This window comes from Coenobita brevimanus, chromosome 6 (genome assembly GCF_032717465.1).
Source record: "Coenobita brevimanus isolate Jiangsu-jjx chromosome 6, ASM3271746v2, whole genome shotgun sequence".
NCBI lineage: Eukaryota > Metazoa > Arthropoda > Malacostraca > Decapoda > Coenobitidae > Coenobita > Coenobita brevimanus.
Window position 1 is genome coordinate 67183130 of NC_136959.1, and position 12162 is coordinate 67195291.

The window sequence follows — 12162 nt, forward strand, 5'->3', positions numbered from 1 at the left end:
GCGGTACTGTCAAATGAGAGGAAGTGTGGCTGTGTGTAGTTTGCCACAAGGGTTTGGAAAGTAACTCCATCTTGTGTAGTGTTTTTGACAAGTGGGTACATATAAGAGATGTAGTGATATTAGAGGTAGACTGCAAAATAATGCTGATTTCACATGTGCGATGTGCTCGGGAGAACATGCAGAGATTGAGAGGCAGGTTAGGATTGATCTTGCCAGAGAGTCTCTTGAGTGTCTGAAGGAATTTTGTTATGTGGGGAACATGTGTGTTGGAAGTAGGGCTGGAGCTAGTTCTGTGGCTAGGTTAAGGAGTGGTTGGAGAAAGTTCAGTGAGCTGTTTCCTCTCCTAACACTGAGAGGGCTTTCCCTTCGTGGTATGCAACGTGGGTCAGGAGTGTAATGTTGTATGGTACTGAGATGAAGGCAGAAAAGCAAGAAGATATTCATAGGCTCAAGACATGCAGAGATGATAATGATTAGATGGATGTGTAGTGTGTCCTTGAATGAGAGGCCTGGGGGGAATAGGATAGTAAATGAAAAGTTGAGAGGAAGGCTGCACGGTCACACACACTCTCTCTCTCTCTCTCCTAGAACCCTAGCTACCTTATAATGGTTGCCAGTAAAGGCTAGAATAAAATTTAAACTGTGTCTTTTTACATTCAAGGTTTAATGAACCAGAATAACTTGTTGAATTGTTTAAACTTTTGCTGGTGCACCTAAGTGTGACAGAACAAAGTGAAGATGCTCCCTTGAGGCTTGATGAACTTAGACCTGTTCACCAGTCATCTTTCTATGATTGATCGTTTTCCTATACTGCCCTCAAGTTGTAGCCTTAGTAAGTTACCATTACTTGTGTGGGAATTGACTCTTGTTGAATCTTCTAAGCAGTAGCTGAAAACCTTTCATTTCAAGGTGCTGTGATCTGGGGAGAGGTGTTGTGACAGATGAGTATTTTGTTTAAATTGCTGCCACTTGTGATGACTAAATCTGTATATGAATGATAGCAAAGCTTTTGTAAAGGTTTTGAAAGTGCCAAGTGCTAGTGAATTCCTTATTGGAAGAACTGATGCATCCACTCACATGAATTAGTGCTGCTTTCAGGTGTCTGCCCTTTCCTCTCCTCCATTCTTCTTTCCTTCCATCCCCTTCTGTCTTTCTTTCCTTCATTCTGTCTGTGAATGACTTTACAATGATTGACAAGCCAGATGGTTTCCCGTACACCAGGAAATCATTTACTATAATGGATTTACTATAATGGATGGTAACCATATAACCAAATTTTGGCGCCTGTTGGTTTAGTGGGTAATTACGGCGCTCCAATCGGATTGAGCTGGTGAAGGTATACATCCAAGGGATGGTTGGGGTTTATTGCTCATGTAATGCCACTCAGGGATGAAGGAGGCTGGTCACTTTCATCTTAAATGTCAGGACCAGTTTGCCTAACCCTGGGCTCCTACACTTCTCGTGGGGCAACGTAGGGTTGGATGATGGATGGATGAAAAAAAAAATATTATTATTATTATTATTATTATTATTATTATTATTATTATTATTATTATTATTATTATTATTACTTTTGTTGTGGCTGGTGAGAATAGTTATAGTTGGTATAATGGGTGCTTCTCAGTTTACTGTGGTATTAGCTATGTACAGTATGTCTCATAGCAGACAGATTCTTCTGTATTGTGGGGATGGCTCAGTCAACATTACCAGTGTTTACCCTGCATCATTTTCTGTTTTCCATAATCCTTTTCATGTTATAGAGTATTTGTCTGTTTATATTCATTGCTACATGGTCAAGCAGCCAAAGTATATGCTCTCCTCACACCGGCGTACTGAGTCATAACTGTAAAACCCAAGATCCAGCATACCCAAGATAGAAGAATCATGGGGGTCGCAATTTAGAAACCACTTAGTACAGTATATCTTCTCCCTGTTTCCAGCTTGCAGATTGGTGGATTAATGCTGCTTACCTGGACTGCCGTGGACCTGTAGTGGTATGGTCATCACCAGGACTTGTCTTTCCTCTCCAAGAATTCAAAACATTGGATGATCAGCTGACTTTTGCTGCTAAAGTTATTGCTGGTACTTTGGACTATAAGATAATGGTTGATAAGTAAGTATTGTTTAATACTTGTGAAAGTGCTAAACAGTTTATTTTATTTATTTATTATTAGTGGTAGGTGGGGGCACTCACCATCCACTCACTTGATGTAGTGCTGCTTTGGGTGTTTGCCCTTTTCTCTCTTCCATCCTTTCTCTTCTGTCTTTCTTTCCTGCATTCTTTCCTCTTTCTTCTACATGCAGGTGACTTTACACTCCCTCTTCTGTTTTTCCTTCCTTCCTTCTTTCCTCTTCCTTCTTTCTACAAGTGACTCTACACTGAGTAACAAGTCAAATGGTTTCTACCATTTACAACACTGGGTGGTAACCATATAACCAAATTATGGCACCTGGTGGTTTAGTGGGTTGTTAAGGTGCTCCAGTCAGATTGAGCCTGTGCAGGTTTACATCCAAGGGGTGGTTGGGGTTTGCTTCTCACATAATGCCACTCAGGGATGAGTGAGGCTGGACACTCTCATCCTAAATGTCAGGACCAGTTTGTCTCGCCTCAGGCTCCTACACCCCACATGGGGCGGCTCAGGATTACATGGTGAATAAATGAATGAATTATATATGGCATGAGGAAAGGCCTGAGTATGTAAGTTTAATGAATATCTGGTTTGATGAACAGGCTGAAAAAGTGAGTTTAGTAGGCAAAGGATGGTCAAATTTATGAAGATTTTACAGAGAAAAGTCAGAGACGCAACAAGGTGATTATATTAATGATGCATATTCATATTAAGCAGCAGAAACCTAATATTATTAATAAGCTAGTCAAAACCCTTAAGTTAGACTCGGCAGCAGAGAGCCACACAGGAGTGTAGTGCTCATTGAAGGGCAGGATAAATGAATAAAAACAATTCCAAACAATAGCATCTTTCAGATACATTTTTCTGCATTTTCAAAAGAGGCCAACTTCTGAGATACAGAGGAAGCATCTAAGCATAAGTTTGGTATGGTATGATGTCTCAGCTATACAGGCAAGTCCCGGTTAACGAGCAATCACTTGACAAGAATTTGCTAATACGAGGTCTTGAAATTTGCACCACCGCCTGTTTAACAAGCAGGTAAAATCTCCCAAAATCCCTACTTATGAGAATCTAGACAAGGGTATTTGTATTTCATGTGTATTAATCCTTTATTCCTGCTTATCTCTCGCAGGTGTTGGTGGCCGATGGAGGTTACATGGCTGGTTGTTCACCCCATCCCTAATTTACCTATGATTTATGTTATTCTGCTTATATTAATGCTGTTTTTATATTTCAGGTATATTACCATCTTGTATTAACCCCTTATTCCGACTTAAAATGATCAGAAAGGCAGTTTTGGTGGTTTGGGGAGAGGTTGCTCAGAGGCCTTGCTTCCTAACCCTGTTTTTCCCATAAGTTCTTCACTTCATTTAACGAGAATTCAGCTAACGAGCAAAATTCTTGCTCCCAATCAGGTCGTAAGATCGGGACCCACCTGTACACACGATCAAAAAAGTATCGCGCAAGAGGGGTACAATGATATCTGAAGTGATCAATATAGTGTGTGTAGTCCTTGGAAAATTAATTGATTATCATTTGAATATACTGTACATCCAGTAACAATATCAACCATAAAATGTCACAAGAAACCTATCTCTGACATACTAATGTAAGCATGTTTGACAACATGGGAGAAAAATCATCAAACATTTTTAGAGTCCATCGTCCTTGGTGTCAAATTGTTTTGGGCCAAATGTGCACCAATACCCTTTGCCAATGCCTTTGTAAATAAAGGCTGTTTTTCCCGGACAATGACCTACTGTACCACAGTCACCGCGGGTGGTGGGCAGGTTGCTACTTTAGTAAGTTATTTAATTATACCAGTATATATTATACAGTAATTCCCACAAATATATGCAAGTGATTTGCTCTGGCGCTTTGTGACATTGCACAAGCTAAATATTAGATTTAGCACTTGTGCAAATTACAGATAATAGAAAATAATAATAAAAAATAAAAGTATGTAAGTAGGTATGCTGTTTTGTTTAAATATCTCAATATTATTCAGTAATTCCCAAAAATATATGCAAATGGTTTGCGCTTGCGTTTTTGCGACATTGTGCAAACTAAATATTTGTCAGATTGTGCATTTGCGCTTGCGCAAGGTAGTGAACAGTGGATTGCGCTTTGCGCTTGCGCAAGGTCCTTCTTCGTTTGCGCTGCCCACCACTGGTTTTTTCCATTTGCTTGCTCCACTGAAATTTGCCCTATGCCCTATTCTCATACTAAAAAATATATAAAAAAAAGAAAAAAAGCTAATTGATACTGCCATTGGCCATGAAGTAGCTGCTTTATCACCTGACAACACCCCATGTGCACTTGGTTGCTAATTTTTCCTGTTCATTACCCATTGATGTCCCTTATGACCTATTCTCATACTAAAAAATATATAAAAAAATTGGAAAAGGCTAAGTGATACTTCCATTGACCTGGAAGTAGCTAATTTATCGTGTATTGTCTAGATTTTCTGCTATCTCTGCGGGAGGGGCATGGTGCGGTCCAGCCATCCCCGTGGGTAAGGGGTTAACTGGGTGGAGAGATGCAAATGCAACGTTCATCCAGGAACCAAACCTTTACTACTTTCCCTGCACCTTGCTCTAGCAAGTTGCTGTCCACCACAAGGGAACATCAGTTCACAGCACAGGATGGTCCTGCAGGGGCAGTTACTTGCCTGCAGTTGATGGGTCTGCTCTGCAAGATCTGCTGAGGTTACTCTGCTATTACTACTACTGGGAGGCCCTCAGGCAGTACTTCTTTGATTTTCCCTGGAATGATTATTGCTTCCATGGCTGTGAGCCATCTGAGTGTGCCTTGCGCATTACGGAGGTTATTCTCTCAGGCATGGAAGCATACATTCCTTTCTCATATCCTTTGACTAACGCAAGAAAGCCTTGGTTTAATCACGCTTGTTCTAATGCTGTCCGCAACAAGGAGAAGGCCTACAAAAGGTACCGGAGCCAACCCACCCCTGAATCACATAATCTTTACGTTTCTGCCCGGAATCGTGCTAAGTCTGTTCTTCGCTCTACTAAAAATAATTTCATCCATACTAAATGCTCTCAACTCTCCAACTCGAATTCTTCCCACTCCTTCTGGCACCTTGCCAAAAATCTTTCTAACAACTTTACCTCATCATCCTTCCCTCCTCTTTTCTACTCTGATGGTTCTGTAGCTATTTCTTCTACTGATAAAGCAGATCTCTTCGCACAGACTTTCTCCTCCAATTCCACCTTAGATGATTCCGGTGCTGTTCCTCCATCACTTCCCCCCTCTGACTTCCTCATGGGTGACATTAAAATTTCTTCAGTTGATGTATTTTCTGCCATCACTGGCCTCAGTACTAACAAGGCATATGGGCCTGATGGGGTCCCTCCTGTTGTTCTCAAGAACTGTGCTTCTGTGCTTACACCCTGCCTAGGCAAACTATTTCGCCTTTGTCTGTCAACTTGTACCTTTCCTTCTTGCTGGAAGTTTGCTCTCATTCAGCCAGTCCCAAAGAAGGGTGACCGCTCCCAACCCTCCAACTATCGTCCAATTGCTTTAACGTCCTGTATTTCAAAAGTTTTCGAGTCAATTCTTAATAGAAAAATTTTAAGGCATCTTTCCTATCACAACCTTCTTTCTGATCGTCAGTATGGATTCCGTCAGGGATGCTCCACTGGCGATCTTCTCACCTACCTTTCAGACTCCTGGTCATCCTCCTTTCGGGACTTTGGCGAAAGCTTTGCCATTGCACTTGACATCTCAAAGGCTTTCGATCGAGTCTGGCATAAATCTTTAATTTCCAAACTGCCCTCCCACGGTTTCTATCCTTCTATCTGTGCCTTCATCGCTAGCTTCCTTTCTGGTCGTTCTATAGCCGCTGTTGTAGACGGCCATCGTTCTTCTCCTAGATCTATCAACAGTGGTGTTCCTCAGGGCTCTGTCCTATCACCAACTCTCTTCCTTTTATTCATCAATGATCTTCTAAGCTGTACATCTAACCCTATCCACTCATACGCTGATGACTCCACCCTTCACCTTTCCATTCGGTTCCCGCAACGCTCATCTCAACAGTTACTTCAAGAAACAAGGGATGAGGCTATGGCACACCTAATGTCTGACTTGGCTTATATCTCTGACTGGGGTAAAAATAATATGGTTGTCTTTAATGCATCTAATACTCAGTTCTTACACCTATCAACCCGACAAAATCTTCCACAGGTATACCCACTAATGTTTAATAATATTCAGCTTAATCCTGCATCATCCTTGAACATGCTTGGGGTTTCATTTACTCGGGACTTATCTTGGAAAGATCATATTACATCTCTTGTAAAATCTACTTCCAAGAGATTGGGTGTGCTAAGCCGACTCCGCTCTTTCTTTACCCCTGCACAATTGTTGACTCTATACAGGGGTTTTATCCGCCCCTGTGTGGAGTACAACTCTCATGTGTGGGGAGGCTCCCCACATACAGCTCTTCTCAATAGGGTGGAGTCAAAGGCTTTTCGTCTCATTAACTCTCCTCCTCTTACTGACTCCCTTCAACCTCTGTCTCTTCGCCGCACTGTTGCATCTTTATCTCTTTTCTATCGCTACTTTAATGGTCACTGCTCCTCTGAACTGTCTGCTTGCATTCCTCCACCTCTACGACGGGCGCATAGCGCCTGTCTGGCAGCAAACTCTCATCCCTTTTCTGTCCAACTCTCTAATGCATGAGTTAACCGTTACTCCCAGTCTTTCATTTACGCAACAGGTCAGCTCTGGAACTGTCTCCCTCTGTCTGTATTTCCTGCTGCCTATGATCTCCAGTCTTTCAAACGTAGTGTGTCCAGGCATCTCAAAATGATCGGATCTTGAATTTGGCTCTCTATTGTATTTTGTTTTTCTCTTGGAGGGAACTGTTACTGCGGGCTCATGGCCTTTGGTTCCTTCTTCCTCGCATTAAAAAAAAAATAAATAAAAAAAATAAACTACATTTTCATTTGTTTTCGCTTATATAGGCACAAACGTGCATGCATGCATCAGCCTTGGTTACTTACTGGTGGCTGTCCATGCAGCTCGAGTTCTGGCAGGCTCACCTATTCAGTCCTTTATCCCCAAGGTCACACTTGATGACCTTGTCCCTGGTCTTTTTTGGTCTGCCTTGCAACCCTACCCCCAATGTTAACACTGTTCACTTTCTGCACCCAAATGTCATCCCCATCCTCTTCGCATGCCCAAACCATCTCAGTCTACCTCACCTCATCACAACCAGCAATAGCTACACTCCAGTCCCATCCTTCTTCTAAACTTCCTCATTGTAAATCACGCCCCCCCCTCAAGCCTGGCATTCAAGGATGCGCTGCACATCCACCTAATTAATGTAATTTCTGTACGCTTGAGACTCCGAATATCCTCTTCCTTCACCACCCAGGTCCCACTGCCATACAGCATAACACTCCTAACACAAGCCGCATACAAAGATCCCTTAGCATGGAGGGAGAGTCCTCTCAATTTTAGGAGAGAGAACAGCTCCCTGTGTATGAAGAGCTGACTTGAAAGGGCAGGAATGTGAAGTTGAAAACTTGTTTTTCTCATGTGATTGTTATCATATATAGAACGACTTTGTTGCATAAAATTTGTTTTTTGCAAGCAATCTCATATATTTTGTGACAAAGGAGGGGAGCTGGTTGCTTTGTTCTGATCTCTTAAGTGTTGTAACAAATGATGGTGTGTTGATCCAGATTTTCATACTCTGATTTGGTGTTGATTGCGGAGAATGAAAGGGAGGCGGAGGAAAGGTTTAGGAAGTGGAGAGATGGTATGGGACAAAAGGGTTTAAGGGTAAATGCAGATAAAACAAAAGTGATGATATCTAGGGTTGGTGGCAGTACTGTCAAAGACGAGGGAGAGTGGCCATGTGCAGTTTGCCACAAGGGCGTGGGAAGTAATTCCATCTTGTGCGGTGTGTGTGATAAATGGGTGCATAAGAGATGTAGTGGTATCAGAGGTAGACTGCGAGATAATGCTGATTTTATGTGTACGGCGTGCCGGGGTGAGCAGGTGGAGATTGTCAGACATGAAAGGATTGAACTTGCTGGTGAATCTCTTGAGTGTGTGGAAGAGTTTTGTTATTTGGGAGACATGTTGTGTGCTGGAGGTGGGGCTGGAGCTAGCGCTGTGGCTAGGGTGAGAAGTGGTTGGAAGAAGTTCAGGGAGCTCTTGCCTCTCTTGACATTGAGAGGGCTCTCTCTACGTTCTAAGGGGTCTTTGTATGCAGCATGTGTTAGGAGTGTAATGCTGTATGGCAGTTAGGCCTGGGCAGTGAAGGAGGAAGACATTCGCCAGCTCGGACGTACAGAAATGACAATGATTAGGTGGATGTGCAGTGTGTCCCTGTGTCCAAGGCCTGGAGGGGCTGGGTTTACAATGGAAGAGTTGAGAGGTAGGATGGGACTGGAGTGTATTGGTGTTGTGATGAGGAGAGGTAGATTGAGGTGGTTTGGACATTTGGAGAGGATGTGGGATGATAATTGGGTGAGGAAGGTGAGAAGTGTTAATATTGGGGGTGGGGTTATGAGGGGTAGACCGAGAAAGACATGGGACGAGGTCATTAAGTGTGACCTTAGGGTTTAGGGACTGAACAGGGAGGGTGCAATGGATCGTGCAGCGTGGAGAGCCGCCATTAGGTGACCAAGGCCGACACATGCAAGCATGTTGGAGCCTTTAAAAACGTAAACGAACGAACATAGAAAATGGGATTAAGTTGATTATGATGCTTTATACAGTAATACATACAGCAAAGAGGTTACAGTACTACCAGTATATATAATGAAAAATAATCCAGATTCTCACTCATAGTAACATGTATTTTTCTCTCCAGCAAAACAGTGCCAGTAGAGCGTATGGGTAAGGATGTGTTGGACATGTCACAGTACTTCAAAATACTTGGTACATGTCGCATTCCTGGTGTTACCAGGGACTCCATTCAGTTCTATGGACAGAGTGCCAACCCTCCAAAACATATTGTGGTGGCACACAACAACCATGTGAGTAGGAGGCACAGTCCAAACTTTTTAGTTCTTTCCCTTCCCCACAAAATCTGATTTTTTTCTTATAAATATTGACATACTGTACTTACTTTTCCATGTGTCAGGATTTTTAACCAGCATTATCTAGTAGGTAATAGTTTTAAGTGGTAGATGGGGGCATCCATCATCCACTCACTCAGTGTAGGGATGCCTTATGGACTCTACACTGAGTGGCAAGCCCTTCGTTATAAACCTTCACTGGCTCAATCCGATTGGAGTGCCGTAATTACCCACTAAACCACCAGGTGCCAAAATTTGGTTATATTCCGGCTTAGTAAATGGTTTCCTGGTATACAGGAAACCATTTGGCTTGTCACTCAGTGTACAGTCACCCACAGGCAGAAGAAAGAGGAAAGAATGAAGGAAAGAAAGACAGAAGAGGGAGTTTAAAGTCACCCACAAGCATAAGGACAAGAAAGGAATGAAGGAAAGAAAGAGAGAAGAGGATAGAAGGAAAGAAGGATGGAGGAATGGAAAGGGCAGACACCCGAGAGCAGCAATACATTGAGTTAGTGGGTGGTGAGGTCCCCCTAACCTCTTATTTCTGTTTCTGCATAGATTTTCACCAGCTGAGAGCCGTCATCTCTCTCAGTAACCATCACTTTTCTTTAATCTGTTTATACTTTTAAACCATGCTACTCAGAGACATTCACAAGACTCTAAACTAGTCTGTGAATACCCTGATCAGAGGACATCACACACCCTTGTCTCACTCCAGCATTTAAGTTGAATCACTCTCTTAGACATCCAGTCACTCCTACACATGCTTCACTCCCATCATAAAACTCTTTACAGCTCTCAGCAGCATTTCATTCATTCACATTTACAGTTTGCTTAAAATTATCCATATTCCTTTGCTGTTCATCTTGTTGTAGGCTCTTTCCATTTTAATAAATGTATCCATTCACTCGATGTAGTGCTGCTCTCAGTTGACTGTCCTTTCTTCTTTTCCTTCCTTCCAAGGCTGGGAATGCTACTAATAAAAAGTAGCGGCGCTCCCATTCCCATTACTAGCTCAAAAAAGTAGTGGCATTAGTGGTTTTGCTACTTGATACGAAATGTAGTGGTGCTCCCGCGCCTGCTCCTGCTACTTTGGATAAGAAAAAGGTACACGAAGGAAAGGTTAACAAAAATCTGTGATATAGCAATACACTATATACTGTTTTGATAATATTAGTCAGTCTGAGTGGTTATGTTGTGTACCAGTAATGTCAGTATATACTTACTGTATATTGAAAATAAAAAAAAAACATATGTCGGTGTCATTTCAGTGAAGTTTAGAAAAAAGCTGTTTACTGTATAATGTAACAAAATGTTCTTTTACATTGTTACCTATTATACCTACTGAAAGTAACATACATAAATAACAGGCAAAAAAATGTGGCCTACCATTGATACATATTATATAGATTTATTATATTTTCAATAATACGTATTTAAGATATGTACGAAAACGAAAGTAAAAATGAACTGGGATTTTCTTTTAAAGGCTATTTATACAATAGCAATGTTTTTTTCTGTTACTTTAAACTGAAAGTAACATACTGTTATGAAATAATAATGTAGTGAGTAAGAATTAGTCTGAAAGAGAGAGTGTAGGGGAGAGCGGGAGTTAGAGACGGGGATAGTTAGAGGTGTGTGTGTGTGTGTGTGTGTGCGTGTTACCATTGCCACATCTAGCTGACATCCATATTTATCTTTACTTAATTTAAATGATCAGTAATTAACTAGCAAATTCCTGGCGACCATCATCCACTCACTTGATGTAGTGCTGCCTACTTCTTCCTTAGCCTTTATCATTCTTTTTCTGTGCCTGCCTTCCTCTCTTCCTATTTCTCCCATCTTTCCTGTCACTGCTTAATGCTTTTCTTTCTGTTACAGATGGCTTTACATTGAGTGACAAGCCAAATGGTTTCCTGTAAGCCCAGAAACCATTTACAACGCTGGGTGGTAACCATATAACCAAACCATACGTGCTCCCTACGTGTCAAGTGGGTTGGTGGAGGATTAGTGCCCCTCCCTGTAAAACAAATAACTCAGAGTCAAATGGCCACCCCATACGGGATTATGGCGTCTGGCAATAGATTGATAAATAGATAGACTATTCTTAATTTTAATGATTGATAATTGACTAGCAAATTCCTGTCTAATTATTGCATATTACTAATAAATAATAATTAATAAATTACTGATGTAATGTAGAACAAACATCATTAATTGACAGAATTGATGAAAGTACAGTGGGGCACCAATTTTCGCGCCTAATTGGGTCCAAAAATAATGCGCGAAAGTGGAATTAGCGAAAGTTGGGGCATTGTCTTTATGGCAAAAAGGCTAATTGGTTCCCGGTTATCCTAAAGTAACATCAGATTTTCATTTTCACTTGCAATACAGTACATCAAATCACTATTGTACATTGCATTGTGAGATACAAACAATAAAAACTGTACAGTACACATTATATGAGGAGAAACATACCACAGAGACCAGGTTGAGGTGCCGTTTCTTCACTCCAACACGATACTCTCTTTTAGCCTTGGCCTTTCCTCCCGACTTTGAATGTCCCGGTCACTTTTTACCACCACCACTGCCTCCCGGCCCTCCCCCCACACCACCAGGCTCTCCCCCCACACCACCAGGCCCTTTCCCCACACTACCAGGTATAGTAGAGCCCATTGAACCGTGAGAATCCAACACAATGGAGCTAGCACGCTCGTACACAATGGCGGGAATGGGTGGACAGAGTGTTGACATGACGTCATTCAAGATGGCGGTGGGTTGCGGGCGGGCGGTGCAGGAAATTCGAAGTTCAAAATATTGTCCCAAACCCAAAATTTGTGCGCGAAAATCGATTTTTTTCAAGCGAAAGTGGAAGTTAGGGAATATTTGGTGCATGCCGCGAAAGTGGATTCCGCGAATCCTGCTGTAGCGAAAGTTGGTGCACTACTGTATTTTTTTTCGTCATTAATAAATATGAC

The 12162-nt window shown here is 41.9% G+C and overlaps 1 protein-coding gene across 1 annotated transcript in view; it reads left to right on the forward strand.

The window, feature by feature from the left end:
• Window positions 1-12162, forward strand: part of CRAT (Carnitine O-Acetyl-Transferase) — an 81318-nt gene that overhangs the window by 10899 nt on the left and 58257 nt on the right. The window contains exons 4-5 of the mRNA XM_080272853.1: window positions 1941-2113; window positions 8977-9142. Coding sequence (XP_080128979.1) covers window positions 1941-2113; window positions 8977-9142 — 339 coding nt within the window. The remainder of the gene's footprint in view (window positions 1-1940; window positions 2114-8976; window positions 9143-12162) is intronic.